At 40.4% G+C, this 24,429-nt stretch overlaps 1 protein-coding gene across 1 annotated transcript in view; it reads left to right on the forward strand.

The window, feature by feature from the left end:
* Window positions 1-22,807, forward strand: part of CHRDL1 (chordin-like 1) — a 33,456-nt gene extending 10,649 nt beyond the window's left edge. The window contains exons 4-11 of the mRNA XM_009071458.1: window positions 9,369-9,514; window positions 10,387-10,480; window positions 12,513-12,580; window positions 13,772-13,946; window positions 17,249-17,443; window positions 19,134-19,301; window positions 20,425-20,514; window positions 21,718-22,807. Coding sequence (XP_009069706.1) covers window positions 9,369-9,514; window positions 10,387-10,480; window positions 12,513-12,580; window positions 13,772-13,946; window positions 17,249-17,443; window positions 19,134-19,301; window positions 20,425-20,514; window positions 21,718-21,848 — 1,067 coding nt within the window. The 3' untranslated portion in view covers window positions 21,849-22,807. The remainder of the gene's footprint in view (window positions 1-9,368; window positions 9,515-10,386; window positions 10,481-12,512; window positions 12,581-13,771; window positions 13,947-17,248; window positions 17,444-19,133; window positions 19,302-20,424; window positions 20,515-21,717) is intronic.
* Window positions 22,808-24,429: the final 1,622 nt, after the last annotated feature.

A 24,429-nucleotide genomic window follows, 5' to 3' on the forward strand; every position in this document is an offset into this window, starting at 1 on the left:
TGATGTGTGCTCAGAAAATTCAGTTTGTTTTGTGATTTGCCTTTGTCACTAGCTTCATAAGGAATGTTTGCTATCACAGCCAGATCGAGCTTATCACTTGTTTCCATTCTCCTTTTTTGACCATAAAAATGCAGAAAATATCTATCTGCACATCAGCATCCAAAATGCACTGAAAAAACACGTATCTTCCCACATGGATGATAGAACTTCCATTCCTTGGACTGACATGATAGAATAGGATAAGCTGCTCAGAATTTTTCCAAGATAACTTCCAAGACCTTCAAAGAGGCTTCAGAGAGGCTTCAAAATGCACCAAAGCTTCACTCAATTTGTTTCCTTGGCTGGAAGAGTGATTGGTAATTTCATATAATAGTTCAACCTTAGAGCAGGAATTAAAGTGGAGCAACTTAGAAAGTGTTTTATGAGTCCGTCAGAGTTGCTGGGCAATTGCTGGGCAATTTTTTATGCCACTATAAAAGAAAACACAGGAAATTAAGCTGCAGAAAATATATTAAAATAATGTGAAGAGCTTGACTTTAGTCCTAGAAAGCTGAAAACCAACCAACAGCCTTTTGAATGTTTAAACTGAAACTACATCTTTGCCTTGAATCTGTATGGAAGTTCATACTGTCTAGATAAGGTGCTACTAGTTCCTTCAAGCAATGAATTTCATACACTTTCTACCATCTGACCATATTAAATACTAGCTGTGGTGATTAACTCTCAATTACCTTGGAGTTTTTAGAGCTTGACCTAGTCCTTGAAGTTACTTTAATGTAAAGCATTTTGTGGCTTAGTATCGTTGACACCTGCACCTCCAAGAGGCACATATGGATTTTGTTTAGAGCTTGTGTTTGCAGTTTTTGGAGAGTGCACAACTTTTCCATGCACATTTATTGCCAGTCTCAGCCTCTGCTTTAGAAAGAACATTGTTGCTTTTGTTGTTTGGGGTTTTTTTTAAAGGAACCTTCACACATCATCTATGTTTCTTTAAATCATAGAGCTGTAATGATTTGGATTGTGATTAATAACTGAGGGAAAAGGCTAAATGCAGACAGAGTGAGGGTTGATCCACAGTCTCTTGTAGTCAATCAACAGATTTCTATTAACTGTGATAGTTTTTGGACTCAGTCTTCTATGCAAACAGATGCAGTCACTGTCTCTGATATAGTCACCTCTCTAGAAATGCTAAGGAATATGAAAGGGGAAACTAACTTTTCGCTATACCACACAGAGTAGGTGTTTGGGCCAGGTTCCAAATCGCTTTAGTTCAATGGACTTCAGATCAGACCTTGAGGTGACACATTTGTGCAGAGTGGAAGCAAAAGTAGAAGGAAAAAATTAAGCAAAAGAATTTTTAATAGGAGAGAAATCCATTTGGTCTCTTATGCTGTGCTATAATCCCCCAAGGACCACCAGCCATAAAGGTTATTTAAAATAATGGTAGCTGCCCCCTAGAAGATAACCTTGCACTGAAACAGTGTAAAACGTTTTGTGTGTCTGAGGTTCCTCCATTTTCATGAGATGATGAATCAGGAATTAGTTCTGGTGATGAAGTAACTCTAGAACATTTGTGTTTTACCCTACTTGATGTGATAGTGGTAAAAACATTTATGCTTTTGGCAGCTGGTGGCTTTGACCTTGCAACAGCCAGTGTGCAATAGCAGCTTGTCCCTCCACGTGCTGATGCTCTCTGGGCTCAGTTTAGATGTCCAGCACTGAAGCTGCACTAGGAGCAGGTCCAGAATATGTAGAACTGAGTTGATGGTGCTGACAGTTTTCTTGCCGTTCTGAGGCAAAGGTAAGCAAGAGGCCTTCACAGATAGTGAGGAAAGTTTGGTAAGTTTCTGGAAAAACCAGAGCATGTGTTATCCCAGGTGACCATGACACTTGTGCTCCACAATGTCCCTTGCTGCCTGTAATACAGAGATCTCCTGTCTACTATCTTTTCTTTAGCCCCTCTGCATTTGGCCCCTCTCACCAAGTAGTCACAGCATAGCATACTCATGCTCAGGTGGCCAAAACATGGTCACAGAACATCTCCTACACTGAAGGCCTCTTTGGAGAAGTGAACCAGAGTGGCAGAATGAAGAAATTCATATTCCCAGCTATATAGTTCTCTGCACTGACCCTTCTGGTACAAATGGATCTGCAGATCAGCATTAATTGGATTGTTGGATACAAAGCAAACCTACTGTTGTTACTGTACCTTAGTTTCACTGGAACTGCAGGAAAAGAGGCAAGTGCTCTGTGTTATATAAAGCACTGCTATTTCTGCATGAAATGCACTGCATAAACACTGCAGAATATAATTTATGTGATCTTTTTTCCATATAAACATGAGGATCTTTTTTTAAAGAATATTTAAAAAATACAGTTTGGTTTGAACACGTAGCATCAGGGTTAGTTCACTCAATAGAGTTGTTCCAGATTTATTCAACATAACTATGAACAAAATCTCACTGACTGTCACTCTCCTAGCAAGCTGCATAATCTCCTGCAGGATGGTTCCCTCACCTCTTTAAGTCTTAAGGTGCTCTGTTTTGAATTTGTAAGGATCAGATTATCAACACATATTTATTCCTCCATTCCAAATACATGTCTCATACTGAAGAGCTGTTTGTTATATATGATAACCATATTCCATTGGCTTGTGTGTAGCAGTGAGAAGAGCCTAATATAGAGGATTTCTGCCCCGAGGCATTCTTCTTTATCTTTTACTTGGAGTGTTGCTATCACTTGGATTTCTCCAGGGCTGGGAAGAGCTTTGGCTGAACCCCTTGGAACATATCACCAAGGCAGGAGGGGTCAATAGACTCATTATCACTTTTTCAGAGCTCTGATTCCGTAGGTGAAAGAAAGCTAGTTCAGATACTGTTAGTCAGAGCAGCTCCATGACTGCTTACATCTTTGCATGCTTACCTAGCTGTCAAAGTGGCTGTTCTAGCAACAGGAAGAGGCCCATACCATTTTAAAGCTGGAGAGAGGACAAGGCAAATGGCAAGTGATATGGCCTCCTGTGATGTTGTTACAACTTTAGATGACCTGATTTCTGCACAGAAGCAGCATGTGAGATGACCAGTTAGCATACAGCCTAGAGAAATCTAAAGTACCTGTTGTAACTAAAGTGACTCTCCCAGTTGTGTTCTTTAAGTAGCAAAACTCACCGGGAATACAAGTGAATGTGCAGGAGAGATGTCAGTGCAAACAGTTGTCCCAGAGTTACAGCAGAATTCAATTGTTTGTGTGGTGAATCAGGTTCCAAAACAATCCTCAGACTCTTGGTCTGTACATGCTTATGCTCCATGTTGATTCAGAGAACATGTTTCACAAAATCCTCTCTGGATTCAAATTCTTAATCTATCATCTGCTTAAAAAACCCCAGACTATCTGCAAAACAGTTCCCAGTATGGTAAGTTTCTTAAGGCATTAGACCTCGTGATTAATTTCATATTGTTTAGCACTTGATTGTTTTTGTAAGGGTGGTTAATAAAATAGACAAACTGTAAAACCCAAGCCAGGCTGAGTGCCCAGCCTTTCTGCTGGACATTAAAAGCCTATCTTTTTCAGTAAAGGACACTAGGTGATTCTGAATGTTGCAGTTTAAAAATAGTTTCTAAGTCAGCAAGCCAAGAGTCTGAAGGATTTTTAAAAAATGTTCTTTGCCAGATGTTCTGATACTAAAATAAGCAATAGTGAGTGTTAAGTACTAACACGAATGGCCAGAATATTGTACAAGAAGGTACCTCACAGTGATGCAATAAAACCCCACAGACCCTTTCTGACGTGCTGTGCAGGGTCCCAGCAGACCCAGCAATGTGAGCTTTGCTTGCCCCTTCCTTGTCAAACCTGTGCAGTGTCCATTTTGGGAGTACACTCATCTCAGTCTATTACTGATTGCAGGTCAGTAAAACTAAGCATGATGACTTTCAGAAAACCAAGATGCTTAGTATTACTGTCCACAATGGCAAGACCACCCAAAAAACAACTGAATTTCTTGTCTTGAAGGTCAGATATCACATCATAAATACTTCACTGATTATCATGCCATGATTGTACTGATTCTGAGGTTGGTTTTGCCAGTTTGTTAGTGAGTGTCCTAAATTGTTCATTAGTAATTGTGCCTGTGCCTCTTGTCTTTATTCAGAAGGATCCAGAAGGATCCAAGTTCAATACTTAATTGATTGTAGTAAGGCCTGGATCCTAAAGCCCTTCCTTGAGTAAGTCAGCCCCCATTTCCCAAAAAGCTAATTTGCTCATAGCTGGTTACTGCTTTTCACTCTCTGCACATAAATACTTTAACTGATTCAAACATCAGGAACTGCCCATGGAATTCTAAGCTATTCAAGGGATTAGCTGCAGATAACTGATGGTCTTCTGCTTCATGTCCAAGTAAGGGTAAAGTGTCTCAGGACCAAGCTTTTACAACAATCCCGGAAGGAATAAAATTATAAAGAGAAAAAGCCAAAAGATGGTGTTTACAAAACTGTGATCCATGTAACACAGCATCTGTTTCTCCTGGTAGAAAGCTCCAGAGGCCAGGAAGGCCTGGTCTGTGCATGTGATGTGACTGCCCTCAAACCTCGGCCCTTGGACACCTCAAGTCATGGGCAGACCATCAGGAATCCTTCCATGAAAAAAACTGTGATTGGAGCAGATTCCACTGAACCAGAAACTTTCCATAGCATGTCTGTGGTTTATCAAATTCATATCTAACACTGTTTTGTCAGACAATCAGGAAAGCATTGGTGCTGCAGTTCTCACCAAGGTAGCATCCCTTCATGGCAAACTTTTGCCATACCGTTTCTTCACATGCTCTCAAATGAACCACAATTCATGGAGTACATGAACCTGCATGCACTTCTAGTTCATAGTGAACTTTCACACTAGGCTGTACTACAGATCTTAGTTGATACAAAACTTGGTTTTATACATCAATAGTTCCTCATAGTACAAACATCTGCCTCAATCTCAAAAAACAGAGTTCAAGCAAGTACCTTGGCTGAATCCTGAAGGAAACCTTTCTGTTGGCTTCATTGAGGCTAGAAAATCCTAGCCTGGTGTGTGTGTGACATCAGTGAAAAATAGCCTAGGTAGATAATAGAAGCTGGACAGAATCCTATGTTTGGAAGAGAGGAATGGTTGGATATAAGGATGTGAGGATATAAGGAATCAAGTGTAGCCACCATAGCCTCCAGCTGCTTTTAAAAAAATATTTGTTGTGAGGCAAATCCATTTTTGATATAGTTGTGCTCTGCTGTCTCTGTAAAATCTGAAAGATTTCTTCATCCAGGTTCAGCCTTTAAAGTTAATTACAGGATAAATTCAAATCTATATTCCAGGTTGTACATCTTGGCTCCCTGCCATTACCTCATGCTAATGTTGGTGATAAATCACTGTTATCCATACTGCAGACTCATAGTCTTATCTTGATCATGCTAAAATTGTAGGCAAATATAAGCATGGCCAATCAACTTCTGCACAGGAGTCTGAACCCTTCGAGAATAAATGCCAAGCACAGAAACAGAGATACCTACTTCCTTTTCGATGGATGATATAACATCTTTACCTTGTATGTTGCATGTTGCTTTCATTGACATGCTAAGAATGCCAGAAAAAAAGCTCAGATTGAACCCAGTTAATTAAAAGGATTCACACAGATGGTTTGCCTGGTACTTTACAGAGGCAGCTAATTAAAGCAATGTTAGTCAGCACCATTAAAATGCCAGATAAAGCTTTGGGAACAATCCTGATTGGGAAGCAAGGTTTACAAATAGAGCTTTGAGCAATGCAGTATATTTGCAGTTAATTAATCTGATTCTAACCTGTCTTAACTAAGGCACAGAATAACGCATGCTGATATCAATAATAATGCCAAGATTTTTCAGAGCTCAAACGTGGCACTTATTAAAACAATAATGACTCTAATTTCACATTCTACAGGAGAATATGATATCATAGGGAAGTCTGAACTCCTCTAATTAGCCATGATTTAAGGAGTAGTAGAAAAGAAACCAAGGCAAATCCTAGTTGAAAGTCAGTCACGCACTAGGAAAGCCAAAGAGAGAGAAACTGCACCAGGCAGAAGTTATATTTAGACACAGAATATAAACAAAGCTTCCTTGCAGTTTCAGGCAGATTCTGTGTTTGGAGAGGATCAGTTGTGCTCTCCAATATGCTGTCTCCAATGTATGACTGTATATATTATTTTGCAGTAGCAGTAATATGGTCTTGATCTGAAAACTTCTGCTAAACCTTGTTTTATGCAAGGAAATATCTCCAGTCACTTAATGTGCTAACAGATAATCATATGGACAGGTATGTGCAGCATAGGATTTAACCATGGTCTTATTCCCTGTAATTGAAACAGACATTTCTTACAATTATTTCATCAATAAGACTTCAGCTCCCTGAAAGGAAGTTGTACTGAGGTGGGTGTCAGTCTGTTCTCCCAGGTAACTAGTGACAGGCTGAGAGGAAATGGCCTCAAGTTGCATTAAGAGGGGTTTGCATTAGATACTAGGAAAAACGTTTTCACAGACAGGATTGTGAAGCATTGGAACATACTGGCCAGGGAAGTGGTGGAGTCACCATCCCTGGAAGTGTCAAAAAGTGTGTGGATATGACACTTGAGGATATGGTTTAATGGTGAACATAGTGATGGTACTATGTTGATGGTTGGACTTTATGATCTTAAAGGACTTTTCCAACCTTAATGATCCAATATGACAATAGAATTTCATCCCATATTCCAAAGATAGCCAGATCACTGCATGTTGTGATTCAGCTGTTACAGGCCTAACCTATGCGATCAAACTTAAAAGAAATATTGATGGAAACAACTACCTAGCACAACTCTCTACCATCACTTTCCAAGCAATTAAAGTTTCACCATCCTCCTTCCTTATTTAGAAGCCACAATTTAAACTTCATGTGGTGATTTCATACTGAACTGAGTGATGTGGCATATACCAAGGTAGATCTGCAGTAAAATGTACTCTCTTCATCCAATACTCTGAAGAGTCACAATGAGTCATTCCAGTATTGGTCTTTGCAAAACACTGCTTCTGGACAGTCATCTCACATGGGCACAGTAATGCCCTGCAGAGGCTGTGTGAACAGGGCCTTGTACCCAGTCATGAACCATCTGTATTCTCCTTTTGTTTCTCCTTCCATTTTCATTTCTTTCCAGTTCTACTGCTCTTCCAGTTGCCCAAAGGGCAAGGAGATAACTAAAGGTTTGTCAGTCTCTCCTGCTTTCCATGAGAAAGCAGGATTTCTCAGCCCAAGAAACTGTCAGGTTTCAGGAGGTAACACAGACCTGAGACATGCCTCTTCATTCATGTTTTTCAATATTTGTGCCTAAACAGAAGCTGAATTTGTCACTTGAATCTTTTGCTGATGACATTCAAAGGATGTGTCTTAATTAGAGCATACAACTTGCCATTCCAGAGCATCCATTACTAGCAAACCATACAGAAAGTGCCAAAAGCACTGCACTTCTATGCCAAGTACAGGTGTTGTCAGAGCTCTATACTCTTTATATGATTTTGGAAAGGTATCATTAGACACCCTTGCTTGCACTGAAATAATGATCTGTCTGATACTTCAAAGGAGGAAGTTCCAATTCCATGTGTGTCAGGCAATGGAATGTCAGGCAAGGAACCCTAAATGGCTAACTTCTCCTGCCAGGCTCCTACAGAATGATCTTCGTTGACCCAGTAGACTCTCAAATACTGTAGTACATATATGTTCCACAGCCAGATTTGACATTTGCCATTCAAAATATTATGAACATTTGATGAACCAATGCAACTAAATATATGCTTTTATGGAAAGTGAAATGTCAGTGTTTAATACCAGTGCATGCCAGCAGAAAACTGCTCTTTCACTTCAGCTCCCAGCTGAAAAAAATATGTATTCTGTGATGTCATAGTTTCACAAAAAAATCTCTCCAGGTTTATCTGATAGGTAATGAAAGGGGCTATAGCAAAACCTGAATTTTCAGGTCAGGTTTCTTTTGTATCAAAGCCCAAAACCACTGAATGAAATTTCAGCTGCATTCCTGGAAATTTGCAGTGATTCAGGCTCCAGAGAACAAACACTCCACTATTACTTCCATAGGGCTCTTGTCTGAAATGTCTTTTCCCATGCTGAGATGCTAAATTCATGTGAATGTAAATATAAGTGGCAGGTTCACTGCCCAAGAGGTATCAAGTGACTTACATTTCATAGGTAAAGTGTAATCCCTTTGCACAGTTTATCAACTGCTAACAATCTAGGGGATGTTTTAGCATAAGTATGGATAGATTTAAGTCTTAGAAGCACATTTAACCCATGTGATGCAGAACTCAATATGATACTGAGTCGAAACAGGAGGTTTCAGGGTTGAACTGACACTGCCATCTTGTGCACTTTGTCATATGCTCCAAGTTCTGTAAACAAAGTGCACTCATTTGCACATCTGCCATTAAAATGCATGCCAGGGAAAAATCAGCTTTCGGGTGGCTTTTGATATCTGCCTTTGACAAATTTTGCCTGTTTTGAAGACAACAGCAGCAATGAATTGTGAAGGCCAGTAGGAACAAACACTAGCTTAGTACATAGTTCACTCTTGACACAGTTCCATCATCAGGTTCACTGCTCCTCTAGCAGAAGGTTTGTGCCTGTGGATGACATGGAGTCATGGCACAACCTGCTAACCTGCAACTAAGGCTTCTATGGGCTACAAAACATGAAAAACCAAACGATACCAGTAGTAAGAAGGGGGAAACCATGCTAGAACAGTGCTATTGATAAGTGTGATTGTGTGTGTATACAGGACCTAGGCCTTCTACACTTAAGCATGAAAGAGCCATGTAAATGTAACAAATGGGCACATAACTGCACCCATCTGTCCTAATACCAAATGCTACAGCAGCATGAGACAGGGCCATTAGAGCTGGCATTGCAGTTGGTCATCAGCATCCTAACATTAACTAAGACAGTCAACTCAAAGTGAATTACTAAATTCAGCAGCAGGACCTAGGCCTTCTACACTTAAGCATGAAAGAGCCATGTAAATGTAACAAATGGGCACATAACTGCACCCATCTGTCCTAATACCAAATGCTACAGCAGCATGAGACAGGGCCATTAGAGCTGGCATTGCAGTTGGTCATCAGCATCCTAACATTAACTAAGACAGTCAACTCAAAGTGAATTACTAAATTCAGCAGAGCAGGACTTGCCCTTTGCGGCATGACAAAACTCATCTTTCCATAATAAAGAGAAATGAGGGAGAAGGGAAGCTTTTCCTCCCTTGCATTTATGATATTGCAAGCTATGAAGAGCATTTGCATGAAGTGTTCCTTTTCCATTGCTTCCAGAAGACTCCCTTTTCTCCGTAAGCAGCAAAATCACCGGGAAGTCCTGCGAATACAACGGCACCACCTACCATCATGGTGAAATGTTTGTGGCTGAGGGGCTGTTCCAAAACAGGCAAGCAAACCAGTGTGCCCAGTGCAGTTGCTCAGTAAGTAACATTTGACAGAGTTCTGCTCAGTCTATGCTCCAGTTCTTCTTTCTAGAAGATGCGACACTGAACTATATGCAATACATAGCAAATACTGGGAACTAAGAATTCATGCTGACACTCAGGAGAGTGCTCAGAGCCAATTTGCAGCACCTGGTAAATGCCAGGTGAGCTCCTAAACACAGTGCACAAGCATATGCTGTCAAGCATCTGCTGTAAGTGAGCTTACAGTGCAGAGGCAGCAGGTAAATTATTGCTGCTTGGCATATATAGAATATTTCACTTCAACCTGACTGGAAAATTCAGCACTAAGCCAATGACTGATTTCATTTGGACTGGGCTGATAAGGAAAGAGTCCCAAGGCTGGGAGTGGACAGCTCTGTGAACTGGCACTGGACCACAGAGCCATTCCTGAGATGTCACCAGTTTAAATCCAGTATCTTTGAGCAGTCACCCAGTGGCCCTTCAGAGCCAGTGTCTGAAACAAAAAACACCCCTCTCCATCTAACCAGCTCTTCAGTATCAACTATTGGCAACTTGGTACCTCCTCTCAGCAAATCGTCATCATATTCTTCATGAACTAAGGCTTTAACAGGCCAAGTACTGAACAGCCTAAAATAACTGCAGTTCTTCTCCACACACACTTTTACCTCTTCTCTTTTTCCTGTTTTTGCAAAGAAAGAGACTTTCCTCTGTGCAACAACGAATTTTAAAAAAGGTGTTCAGACTTTTCATTGGTCTAATATTCTGCTCTTGCATACAGTGGCATTTATGAAAACACACATACCAAATTTAAGCATGCCCATAAAAAATGTATATACTGTACCAGACAAATCGATGACTCCTAAATTTCCCTTGTGTTTTACTGGCAGGAAGGAAATGTGTACTGTGGGTTGAAGACTTGTCCCAGATTAACTTGTTCTTTCCCAGTGTCTGTTCCGGAGTCCTGCTGTCCAGTTTGCAGAGGTAAGTTCACATACAGCCACAGAAGGACAGGCTCCTTCCTGTCACTCAGAGTGCTATCTGCAAGTTTCCCATGTAATTACAATGCAGTGCACACTGGGAAATTAAACTGCAAGTTCCAGCAGGGTAACATCACTACCTTTGTTTTTCTAAATTGGAGTAAGGAGAGAATGCACTGATGATGAAGTTACATGAGGCAAATCAAGGCTTCAAATGTTGTATTGAAGTAGCTGCCATTGCTCTGGGTAGGAAAGCTTTGCAATACAAGATGAGCTTCTATCTGACAGGTTACCAGACCTGCTCAAATTGTGCAAGACACAAGAATTTCAATTCAGAGTGCAAAGGCAATTACTCCAGTTTAAATTAGGTGTCAATCTGTACTCAGGTGACTTCCATATTTCACTAGTAATTGCATTTTAGGTCTTGTACACACAGGGAACTTGATTTTAGGGGCCTTCCCAGCCTTTCTGAATGTCTAAACCTAAATGTCTGTCTAAAAGCCTGTCAAAATGTCTGATAATTTCTACATGTATTTTATCTCACAATTAGTTTTGTGGTATTTGAATCACCATTTCTGGGGTGTCTAAGCATCTATGTCCTGTTGTCAAAGATGCAGATAAACAGCTAAAGCTATCTATGGTTTTCAGAAGTGCCACTTGATATCAGTGATGCCAGGTTGCTTTGGGAAGCTCTCCAGCTTGCACCTTTGTGCAGCTGTATTCTTTGGAGGCTCTGCTTGTTTGAACCCAGTCCTAGTGCATGGTAAAAGTGAGGAGTATTATATAGTTGTTTGTATAATTTTCTCTATAGTAATAGAGTTGTGAAAAACACACTAGCATAGTCGCACAGCCCCTGACCTGAGAGTTGACTGAGAATGTACACTGGACTCAAAACCTCTGAGCAGTGAAGGGCTGAGGCAGCAAGAAGAGACTTCAGAGTGCATCAGAGCTAATAATGCAGCACGATGCAGAGAGCTCTGCATGCTTTGGAGGAGCAAGGCCCTGGACAGGAGCTGTGCAGTCACATCAGTGCAGCAGGCTGTCAAAGCTACTTAGCCTGTGGAGATGCAGTGGTAATTAACTTATGTGTGGCACTGTGTAGAACTTGAACTAATCTCTCGGCAGGGCATTGCTGTGTGCTGCATAAATACATCAGCTCAGTGAGAACAAGGATGAGGATTTCTGTGCTGTGCTCCTCTGCATAGAGATTGTTCCTCATTCTTCACTCCTTTACCATGTTACTCCACAGTTTCTTTACAGATCCTGAAACATTCTCCCAGGAAAACTGCTGATAAAGCTTTCAGATCTCAAGCAGGCAAGGTGATAGTCCTGGCTTCCCAGGGTGAAATACAGGGGTATAATGTTTTAAATGTAATACATTGACAATTAAAAGAAATCCTTGTTAATTATCTGATTTCTGTTCCCAGATAGTTATCTGAGCTGTATTTGAAACCAGCCTCTTCCAGTTACAAAAATCAATCTGACTTTCAAAGTACAAAGTATCAGACATAGCCATGCAGTAAACTAGCCTTAATGCTGGAGAAATCAGTCCCTTCAGCCAGTCACTAATGAGAAACCAGCTGATTAGCATTCCATATGAGAGGTGAGATTAAATCAGATTATGCAGTAGAGGCGACCCACTGTCTCCACTGATGCAGGGCCTTTTAATGTGTTCTCCTGTCTACTACTCTTATTTATAAATGTTAAAATGATCACTGATCTCATTATCAGCTTTGTCCTTTTCAATACAGCATAAGCTGCTTTACCTCCCCTCTGTGATTCTTATGAAATGCAAACCTAAACAAAATGTTTGCATCAAGATACAGCACAGCTCATGAGGAGGAAACTGTGAGTCAGTTTCTGCTCCCTGCATGACCAAATATATTATTAAAATGTGCTGATTTTCATATTCATTCCTCTACTACTGACTAGACCCTAAATACAGCTGTAAAGCTGGATGAGACTTTTCCCCTAAGTATCTCCCAAGGCGTTGCACAGTTACTCCTCTAACTGATACCTCTCTGCTTCATGTACAGGAGATGGGGAATTATCATGGGAACATTCTGATGGAGATATCTTCCGGCAGCCAGCCAACAGGGAAGCTGTAAGTGGGACCTACCATTTAAAGACATATTTTCTTGCTGTGCTGTGCATGGCATTACATTGGGGAAAAAAGATAAGAGGATAACAGGTCTGAATACCAACTGCTTCCTCCTGGGTTCTGTGACTCTAGCCCAAAATAGGTTTCTTCCACTGAACTTGAATTCATGAATAATGCTGAATTATAAACTCCCATGAGCTCCTGCAGACTCTGGATTTGATCTTTATTGTATATGCTCGATCAGAATAAAATTTGACAGCATTTTGTTTGCTATGCGAGCCTTGCTTTTAAATCTTAACTGCAAACACTTGCTTCCCAGTTCACTTACACATGCATATGTATTTACTTCAGAGGCTTCACTATGTCTGGGGCTAAGAGTATCCATTAACAACTTAATCCTCAAGAGATTATTTTTATAACAGCATTTGGAGAGACTCTGAAGAGCTTTTAAGCATTAGGTGCACTACCTAAATACATGAACCAACAGGTCTTTAGATGAGTGGGAAGACTCATGCCTAATAAAATAAGTGTTGTAACATACACTATTCCTTCAGGTCCATGGGCATTTTGGAAGATAATTCTCTGAAAACAAACAATGTTTTTGCTCTAAAAAACATGCTACACACTACTACTACTGCTGCTTTCCTTTGCAAATGAAAGGAGATTTCCCAGTCTGTAAAACAAATTCTAGTAAGATTCCACAGTCTGTGCAAGGCTAACCTTGCATGAGAATTTAAAGCTGCAAGGAAAGAAGAAGCTGGACATGCTCTAGTAGAAAGCAATTTTGATGAGGAAAACTAGACAGGTTTACAATTCTTCTCATCTACTCTTAGAGTAGAAATCAGTAAAGTATATCTTGTTCTGAACACCATTTTTAATAAACAGAGGGACATAGGCACTTCTGGGTTGTGGTTCATCTCCTCATGCTATGGAGATCCACACTAGATCAGGTTCTAAAATTGCCTCTCTGTCCGTTGACAGTTAGGCACTTCAGAAGACCAGCTTAGATAAAGACACCTACACTGACATAATACAGTCTGGTGAGGTGAGTTGCAGCTGCACATGTGGCTAATGATGTTTGGCCATGAGTGGCAACACTCTTGTTGCCTGTGTTAAGCTTCTAGTACAGCCTCTTTCCCCATGTTCACTGGAATAAGGCATTTACTTTCCTGCTCTCTTTCTGCCCCCAAACAGAGACACTCATACCATCGCTCCCACTACGACCTCTCACCCAGCTCTGCAAGGCAGGTAGTCAGCATTCCACGATTTCCCAATGCCAGGAGTAACCGTGGAGTCCTACCAGATCCCCAGCAAGCCTCAGGAACAATAGTACAAATCGTCATCAACAACAAGCATAAGCACGGACGAGGTAAAGACAAGGACTTCTTACCGTGTTGCTCTGGTCAGGAATCAATCACCTATAGCTCAAAGAGGGTTCTCAAAATATACAGCAGAGTCTTGGAAATTCACACTGGTATGCAGAAACCCTGTGCAAATCGGGGAGGCAAAAAGCAATATGCTACTAAGGGTATGATATTCGCTCTTGACTGAGATAATTCTGCTTACACATACAACAGTCCATTTCATTCTGCAAAGGCACCACAGTGCAGTGTTGCTCTCTGAGTTACTCTGTGGGATTGTAGTATGTAATTCTGAGAACTCCTGCAGTGGTTACCCAGGAAGTGAGTGTTTTGTGCTGCAAAGGACACCACGATGCCTTTACATTTGCTAGCTTGTTCACACAGTGACTTGTCCTGTAGGAAATTCTCCATGGTTGTTTTCTTTACACTCTCTCCTATTTTTTAACTTACTAGCTGTAAACATCTTATATTTCAACTGTCCCACAAATCTCAGACCACAAAGCTTTGCCACAGGAGGTTTACTGCCTCCAAGGCTCAGCAAATTATTCTCATGAAAGACAGTATCATGTCCTTCCCCACCTTAAACTAGTTGCCTGAGACAGTGGGATGCAAGTGGTGCTTTTCCTCCTCATGACTAATGCAAGAGGCAGAGTAGCCTGTGCTGGATGCCTGAGCTGTAAAGAGGCAAATTTAACCAAGGTAATGAATCTCACTCTAAGAATCCTTTAGTGCCTTCTGCTGAGATAGGATAGGACATGCTATATTATGGGGACAGCAGAATTTTAAGCCCACGTGGCAAACCTTATCCAAGCCATATTCCTCATGCATTATAGGAAGGGCAGAAATAAAGGGAAAATAGCAATTCACCAGTTAGTGGGACAGCAGGCTTTGTACAGCAAAAAGGGTAGGATGCTCAGTTCCCTCAGTGGGTGTACCTTGATGAACAGAGGGCTGCAGAAACAGGCCTAGGAAGCCATAAAAGAAATAGCTGTAAAAACACATGCTCAGAAGAGCATCTATCCACAAATACCAGTCAGTGTGCACTTAGAAACTACCCACAAAGAGTTAAAAGCCCTTGTGTTAGGGCCAACTAATCTTTTAAGGTATTAACTAACAGAAGGAATGTTGGCTATAGGATCTTTATTATCCACCTGAACAAGCATGAAAAAACATTCAGATCATGCCAGTGTTTTATGCTGAATCTAGGAGCAGGAATCTCCATGCAGTGCAATGTCTTTGACATGTAATTCACACATGAAGACCTCATCAAAGCAGTTTCTAACTGACTTGTTTCAGCAAATAAAGAGCATACAGACGAATAGCATATTTCTGGATGCAGTATAACTTCAGACACTCACTGCCTGGAGAGTGTCTGAGAGATCCCCATGATGGAAACAGGAATGCTGACCATGTGTATTCTTTTGTTCCTATGCAATTAACAAGTGTTTTATTAATTAATGCACATGGCTCTTGAGACACATTTCAACAAGCTGAAAAATAAACACACAACTCTCCTGACATGCAAATACTGTGCAGTTGTGTGGATGCAGATTTATCATGCTATACATGAAGAGCACTAAAAAGAGGGTATCAGGAAACTAGAAGTTATGTGCCATATTTTGGCCTCTTGAAGAAGCTTCATCTCCTACTTCAGAGTAATTATTTAGCTGTTCTGTGCTAAACAACCCTTAAACACAGAGAATATGTCACCACATAATATCATGTATTATTCCTTCCTCTGTCAGGGAGAAATCATGAAGTATTTGTGTCCCTAAAGAATCTGGACAACTCTGGTAGGGGAAAAAATCCATATAAGCATAGATAAAAGTAATAATATGCTATTTAAGCATGTAAGAAACATGCTGAGCAGCTGAGTATTTAGCAGTTTTCTCATTTATAGTTTTTTCCATGTTTATAGTATAAAGATAACATTTTATTTGCTTTTATTTGGGAAACAAAACTGTTTCCTACCTCTCGAATAAAAATATGTCTTAAGATAGAGTTAAAAACTAGCAAATTATAAACCAAATGATAGCATAACCCCACGAAAGACAACACATTGCAAAAAACACTCCCCATAAATCTCGGTAACTCAGGAAAGTATAAGCCAGTTGGTTACATCTGTTACCAGTTAGATATAAATTTCAGATTACAGATAAAAATTAAATTGCTTTTGGAAGTTACAGCTAAAATAGGAACATATTTTACAAATAAAAACATTAATAAAAATGATGGCATATTAGAAGAATTGGAAATATTTACAACATATCCCAGCTTCACTTCAGTTGCTTTTAGAAATCAGGCAGTGCCCTTTCTTTCACCTTGTTAGGATTAGTTTGCATTTTTCTTTGTGTTTATAAAATATTTAAAAAGAAAGAAGTAGGGTTTATAGGACAAATGCAAACATGGTGTAAAGTGATATAATTCCCATCAACTGCTGGGTGACCCAAAGTGGCTTCTACCAGGCATGGATTTTTCCACTCTCCTTGTGTCAGCTGTATTTCTCTGACTCCCAGGGGCTCTGATGAATAAATATTCTCAGGTTCTTAGATGCTATTGGAATGAAATTTTAGTCCCATATGCATCCTTTCATGTTAATGTTTCCTTGTGATTCCAAAAGCCAAGTGGCTCTATATACGTATAGACATAGATATTTTCACAAAGGACATTAAACTTAATTTTGCAACATTCCCTTGCTTTGTTCTGCATGTTATGTAGCAGAACTCTCATGCAAAAGCAGTAAAAGGCCCAGGTGGCACTAATCCATCCTGCTGATAGCACGGTGCTCGCTGCAAAAGCCAGTTCAGCTAACGGCTGAAACAGTGCAGATGACTCAGTAGCAAATGACATGATCCTGTCATCTGCAAATTCAATTCTAGCAGCCAGAGCCACTGTAGCAGGCTGTGTCCTGTGTGTGGACTGAGATTAGGAGGGGAAGGAGGAGTGAGTTTTATAACATGGGTAATGATGCACAACTGAAATGCATGCACCAGCGGGGAGCTAGTCAACTACTTGACTCAGCCACCCTCACTGTTTTCCTCAAAAGAGTAATGGACAGCAGTGTCAGCAGAGTTGGAATCAAGGCAAAACTGCTCAGAAAAGGATGGTCATGGGCTCAGACTCATTTTAAGTAACGAAACTCCAAGTTAAAATTAACAAGCAGAGAAATGGGTCAGAGACACTAAGAGACGATGTATGGAGACATTGCTTTAAATGAACGTGCATGAATCAAATGCATATTCATAGAGAGACAGCCAGTGAACATACCTTTTCCAGCTGTACTTTTTCTTCTTTTTCTTTTCTTTTGTAGTTTGTGTTTCAAATGGCAAAACATACTCACATGGTGAATCTTGGCATCCTAACCTCCGGGCCTTTGGAATCGTAGAGTGTGTGTTGTGCACCTGCAACATCACCAAACAAGAATGTAAGAAAATTCACTGTCCAGAACAATATCCCTGCAAATACCCTCAGAAAGTAGAAGGAAAATGCTGTAAAGTCTGTCCAGGTAAAACAAAGTTGATCACAGACCTCCTTTTTGCTGTGCATGTTAAGGGGCTTGGCTCAAGCCTTCTGGTCACAATAAGCTCTGATGCAAACAGCAGGAGCTGTGCCTGTGTTCTAATGTGTGTGCACAGGTCTTGGTGTGAGACCAGCTGTGAGCTGCTCACTACTGTTCCTCAAATGCAGGACATGCTGCCTGGCACATGTGTTCTGATCAGTCACTACCTTTCTCTCTGCTGCTAGCACAAATTTCTGATGCTCATTTCCAAAGAGATTATGGAAAAGGATACAGAAAGTTCATTACTGTCAAAAGACTCCTGTCCTTCCCCCACCACAGTGCCCACAGAACCTTCAAATCATTTTGTAGCTTGTGAAATCTGCATGGAGATAACATAATTTCTGCTCTTTAAAATGTACCAGAAGGATTCAAAACGCTGATTGGTGTCAGTTATATAACTTAATCCTTAAAATAAATACTAACTCATCACAGATTTAGCATTGTTTCTATGCTGCACTAATGATAAAACTTATGTAGACATTACTAAAATAAATGCCTACAATTAATGAAAAGTCTGCTCATAGGAATCTGCTGATGGTCTTCCAAACAACCTGCTAGGCTGTGTATGATAACAAAGGATAAAGGAGTGTCTACTTCCCCTATGTGCCTTTAAACTTCTTTTCTTATCAGTATGGCCCATTTCTGTGTTTGTTTGGTGATGCACTGGGTGGAAATGCTCTGAGGAAATGAGTTGTTGAGCTGCATATGGAAACTGTCACAGAATGCACACTTCTCATCTTTTCCTGCTAGCCTTGCTTACAGGGAAAAAGCATGATGCAGTGGCAGTAGGCAGCAGGGGGTGTATCTAGATCTTTTGGATACATGTGAAGTACAGATCCACAGCTTTCACTGGAAGAATGGTGAACAAAACCTGGTTAACAGGCTGCAGTAGAAAATTTAATGGCAAAAAGAAAGTTACTGTTTGGTTCTTTGAGATTCCATGTGAATCTGTACCTCATCCTGCAGTCTGTCTCGTATGTGTGGAGATGTATTAATTATTAGGTGTTTCCACAAAGAGCAGTCTGAGCCCCTGAGTTGCATGATCTCTCCTACATTCTTGTCCAGCTTCCAGTTACAAGCAGAGTAATTACAATTTCTACTTAAATGCTCTATGACTCTGCCAGGTGGGCAAGTGATAATGTGCCCTGTGGCTAGCCCAAGCCTGCACTGGCCAGCAGGCTGCTGCTGAGCAAGGTGGAACCTCATAGGTTCTACCTGTACTTTCCTCAGCAAAACATTAATTTGGGTCTCTTCACTCTGACCAACCACCAATTTTCACTTAGTTATTTTACTACCTCTGAGATTTCTACCATAATTGCAAATATCCTTGAAAAGTGGACAGCAGGTTGAAAAATTGTGAGGAGTCTCCCAGACCACGTGGTTTTACACAGCCCATTTCCTTAGGAGACTGGATTGTAACTATGAATACTGTCTTGCCACCATGGGCAGGCCCCCAAAACCTGGCAGAATAGAACATTGTTAAGTGTCTGGGGCTCAGCTGGAGATGGATTTGAGTGGCCATACAAATGAAAAGTCTACTTTCAAACTGAACATGCTTGGGTATTGGTGCCAAGTAAGTTCTGGAGGACTTGATTACAGCTGTAGTATGTGTTTTGGGCTTTCTTTTTTCAAACAGAAGATGTGCCAAGTCAAACCTTTGACAACAAGGATTACTTCTGTGGGAAAGAGACATTTCCTGTCTATGAATCCGTTTTCACAGAGGAAGGAGAAACCATCAGAAAAATTGCAGTAGAGATTGAAAAGCCACCTCAAATAGAAATACATGTGTGGACAATCAGAAAAGGTGAGTTGAGCAAGTTCTTCCTTTAAACAATGTATCATCTTCCATTGAAATCCCAGGTTACAGATCCAAGCATTTTGAGACTGCTGTCCTTCCAGCTCTTTAGGATATTGCTATTGAAGCAATTTCCAACATACTCAAGTTGTGCTTTACAATACCCACTAGAAACACACAAAGCTCTAGTTCTGCAAACTCCTGGCCTTCATTGGAAGCAAAAACACAATGACAAATGTTGTCAGCAATACACTATAAATTATTGCAGAGAAATGGGATTGAACCAAGTGCCTGAAGGCTCTTATTTAGGATGGACCAAAAAGCTTTCCATGAAATCAGTCTGCCCTGTCTGCCCTAGTGATGCTGCACCTATGGTGGTCTAGAATACAGGCAAAAAATGTGTTCAGGATGGAAGCAATATCTTTTACTAGACTAACTAGTAAAATTAGAACAAAATAGAAAAGCATCCAGAAACCCAAGCACTACTGCAAATTGTGAACTTTCAGTGTAATAAACATCATCTCTATCCTCCTCAAAATTCTTAATCCACTTAAAGCAAAAAGCATATGATCCTCATAGAAAACCCTCACATAGTGCAGCCCTTTATGTGGAAATGATGCATCTCTAGAATGCACTTTAAAGCAGAAAGTCAAGGCCAAAGTGGGAGCAGAAAAGAAGTCACAGAGCATTGGATGGTTCACAGCTACTGTGTCTGTTCAAGAAGCCACAAAGCCTTGCGATGATTTGAGTGATGCTACCTGCTGGCTCATGACAGGCAAAATGCTATCTGACTGCAAAATGATGCTGCTTTTCTCCAAGACACTGGGAGTTTTGGCTTCTGTTTTAAGGAAGAATTCAGCTGTTATGGAAAAGAATTGGCCCATTCTTACTTTCCTCACAAACTTGCAGGAATTGCATCCCACAGAAGGATTTACAGGGGAGTAGTAAAAAATCAGGAGGGTGGAAGACAGAATAAAAAAAAGAATAGGCTGAAAATCCATGTAATTGGTAAGGGTTATTTCCCAGGGTGACTCAACATGGCAGTAATTTTATAGAGAGGCAGGACAGCAATCCAGGTTTAGAACAACAGGAACACTTCTAGTAACATGCACTTCTCATTTCTTTGCTGAAGGGATTTTGCGTCACTTCTATGTTGAAAAAGTGTCCAAGAGAGAATTTGAAGAACTTCCTTACTTCAAGCTGATAACAAGGACAACCCTTAGTAAGTAAAGTTCTGACCTCTTCAGGTTTCTACTTTCCATATAATCATAACCCTGAAAAACATTACTCACTCAACACAGTCAAATGAATGTACTAATTTTTCCTCCAGACCAAAGTTTAGATTTAAATAATCAAAATACAGCAATTTAAAATATAGATACATGGAACAGGAGTTCACGTCCATGCTGTCTTAGTCTCCTGTATTTTGAGAAAATATGAGATAGGCTGTTTTCTGCCCATGCTGACATAAGTCTGAAATAGGACTGATGTCAGCACAGCAGCACCACTTGGATTTATTTAAGCAACGTTAAGTTACCCCAGCGCTGTGGAAAGTCATTTAGAAGGGAAAAAATTCAGATATTACTAAAGGAGTTCTACATACATGCTATATTTGAAAGATTACTTTCCTATGTTCTTAACGTCTTCATTATTAAACTCTGTTTTTTGAAAGGACATGTACTTCTATCCTTCTTGATTCAATTTCTTTTTTGTATTTCATGCAATTTGGGATTTTGATAGTAACTGACAATTACTAATTCAGCTAATTTGATTGTTGAATTAAGATATAGGTATTTTTAGTTCACAGGTCTTTCGCATTACAACTTGTAATATTTTTCCTAATAAGGTAAAGTCTTTTCCCCAGGAATAATATATTCTTAATAATGCAGCCCTATTGAGATACAGATACCTTTTCCTATAAAAAGTTCCCTATTTTTTTGCTGTCAGCCTTCCATAAGCTTTTCATTGCTGTCTGTAATGTAGTATCTGCATACCAGGACAGAAGGTGTTTCTATTAACATGATAAAAAATGTGTAGAAATATGAATACCCATCAAACACAGTTTGCATTACACACAATACAAACTGTAAGCAGAGTTCATAGCACGTGAAAGACTCAGATGTGTTGCTTTCCAACTTTTAAAGACTTTGGTTTACCAGGGTATCCACTGTAATAAATGGTTGAATAAATAGAGCCAACTTGCAGGACTACTTAATTAAAGAAAATAATAATGTTCTAGTCCTTGTTATTTTTAACACAGTTATTTTGCATTGAATATGTTACATGATTGTAAGCTTGGAGGATTGGACATTCCCTCTTTGATCACTGTGAATCAGTTGTTTTGCAGAGTGATTGTAAATGTCTTCAAAGTTCCCTGTGCCCTTTTCTAAGTGAGTATCTGTCTCTTTTGTGTTTTTGTTTTCAGGCCAGTGGAAAATATTTAGCGAGGGTGAAGCTCAGATCAGCCAAATGTGTGAAAGCAGACTGTGCAGGACAGAGCTTGAGGATTTGGTAAAGGTTTTGTACCTTGAAAAGTCTGAAAAGGGTCACTGTTAAGGGAGACAGCACTGGAGGGAAAAACACAAGAAAACTTATGAAAACTTGGATCTGCAGCTGGACTGCAGGCTTATTTTGCTTAAGTCAACAGTTGCCCTAAAAACCAAAACTATAATGCAGTAATTATTCACATCATGCACAGCAAATTTGCTGCTTTATGTGTAGTGGTCTGTGTCAACCGTTCAAATATCTCCTCCGAAAGACTCGGAGGCTCTGTATTACTGGTGGGGGAAGGAGAAAGAGAGACTGTGCTTTCCCAGAGTTGCATTTCTTTAAAAGTTAAAAAGAGAAAACAGAACATTTTAATTATTATTATTTGGCAAGTTATTCAAACTAATGAAAAGAAGGACAACTAATAAATGTGCAGGAGCCATGGAGAGCATTATTTCCTGTACCAAATTGATACCATTTCTGGTGTTGAAGTGACTCATGGATTTCTTTTCGTAGTGGAGGAAAATTACAAGTGATACAATACTTGTGGTGGAGACATAAAAACCAGATTTAAACTAACAAACTCCTAAGCAGCCTGCCTTTGGGATGATGTCTTGTAGTTGAGCAAACTAAGTCCATAAACGGAACAGCAGGTGTTAGTGGCAATCACTGTATTTTTGTAGCAATTTGAGCAAATGTTTGCTTTTAAGTGGTTTTCACTGTTTCCTCCACCCACTTCTCTAAAAAATGTAAAGTGTTAGCTCCCTATCACAGTCCCAATAACTTCATTCTTCTGGGCCCTATTAACACATGGTCTTGGCTGATAAACTGCCTTCCAAAGTGATGTGGCAGAAGGTGGTGAAGTACTTGCAGCATTTTCAAAACACTTAAGAGGGTTAAACCTCATGATTAATAATAACTCCTTAAAAGTTGTGACAGAGCTTAGTAATATCTGTTCTGATTTGTTACAAACCGTATCTGCATTTTTCTGTGGGTGACCTCCCAATTCTCATGCTTCAAGGACAGTTCTCTCCCAAGACAAACACTGAACAGCTAGAGCAGGGGTTTAGAGCTCAGCAGCTCAGTGACAACTGTTATCTTGGTGGAAAAAAACAAACCTGAGAGATTCTGTTGAATTTAGTACAGCATGTCTACAGTGTGTTTAAGAGAAGTGGCTCTCATCTGCAGAGTAAGTGTAAGTATAATTTAAAAAATGTTTTCTCTGAAGAGTCGTCAAAATCCTGCACTGCCCCATGGCTGCAATGTTGGATCCCAAGATGCGAGGGACTCTGCCTGCTTTTGCTCCCATTTTCTACTTCACAAGCAGACAGGAATACTCTGTCCAAACACATGCTAGGAAACAAAGCTTTATGGAAATGGCCTGAGCCAGGGGCTGGGGCTTCACAGGGAGTGAAATCCACACTGACAGCAAGGATTTTGAGGTTTGTCATTCTGCCAGTGACAGCACTCCAGGGTGTCCCCATTCCTAAAGGGATGAAGGTTGTGGGAGAGCTTAGTACTGAATGCCAAAAGCCTATTCAGGCAGAGCTTCACCATCCTGAGGGGATCCTTGGCTTGAGCAGCAGAGCCTGGCAGCCTCCCCCAGCAGTGCATGCCTCAGGACCAAGCTTCTGCATGCCACCCAGGCCCTGCCTGCATTGCCTGCAGGAGTGCGAGGCAGGGCTTCTTGATGAAGAGGAGCAAGTGAGGAGAATGGACATGAAGATGAAGGACTGAATACATACAGGGTGATCTCAGGACCACCCTGCTGTCCCTAGGCCTGGACAGAGGGCAGATAATATTTGGGAATATTGGCCATTTGAGACTACAGCAAGTTAAAATGCAGGAACACCTGCCACGAGAAGTCCTCTATCACTGTTCACTGAAAGGAGCTATGTGGACTCCCCCCCCACCTTTCCACAGGGACTGTGGCTTCCATAAATCCTGTCCTGGTGCTGGAAGAGGGTGTAGCATATCCAATCCAAGGTCTTAAGACCACACTGCACCAGAGGTTGCTGAAGTGTAACTGTAGAAGAAGCAGTTTGGCAGCAGCAGCACCCACTGCATGTGGCATCTACTGGGTTAAATGTGATGCAGAAGTGCAAAATTTTATTATAAATCTTAAGGAAGAAGTTCTGAGGAACTGTAGTAATCTGGTGGGAAGACCAGCAGTTGATTTCCCACCTAACAGGCATCGTCTGTTTGTAGCATTAGCTGGTGAAAAAAGACTAAGTGGAAAGTGTACAGTGTTCGTAATTTTTTTTTACGAAGAAGGTAACCTGCTTTTTGTATTTGTGACAGGACAGGTGGAATCCAGATTGTGTATTTATTTTATAACAAACACTTTTTAAGAAAAGCAAAAAAATCCAATCATAAGCATAATTTAGTAAAATGCAGTGTTGAGGTTTTTTTCCAGTTTCTGGTCACTTAAGACAAAATACACCATGTCATGTTTTTCATTCTCTTCATGGGATGTATGTCTGTTAAGGTACTTATTTATGTACTCGTTGTATCACTTTGCCCTGGTTTGATAAATTGATAAACTCTGAAGTTGATAATAAAACAAGATGGTTTGCATACGATGCTGTTTGGTCAAGACGTTTGGTTTCGGTTCCCTGTTTGCAGTCCTGCTGCTGCCCCCTCAGAGAAA

This window comes from Acanthisitta chloris, unplaced genomic scaffold, assembly GCF_000695815.1.
Source record: "Acanthisitta chloris isolate BGI_N310 unplaced genomic scaffold, ASM69581v1 scaffold26173, whole genome shotgun sequence".
Classification (NCBI taxonomy): Eukaryota; Metazoa; Chordata; class Aves; order Passeriformes; family Acanthisittidae; genus Acanthisitta; species Acanthisitta chloris.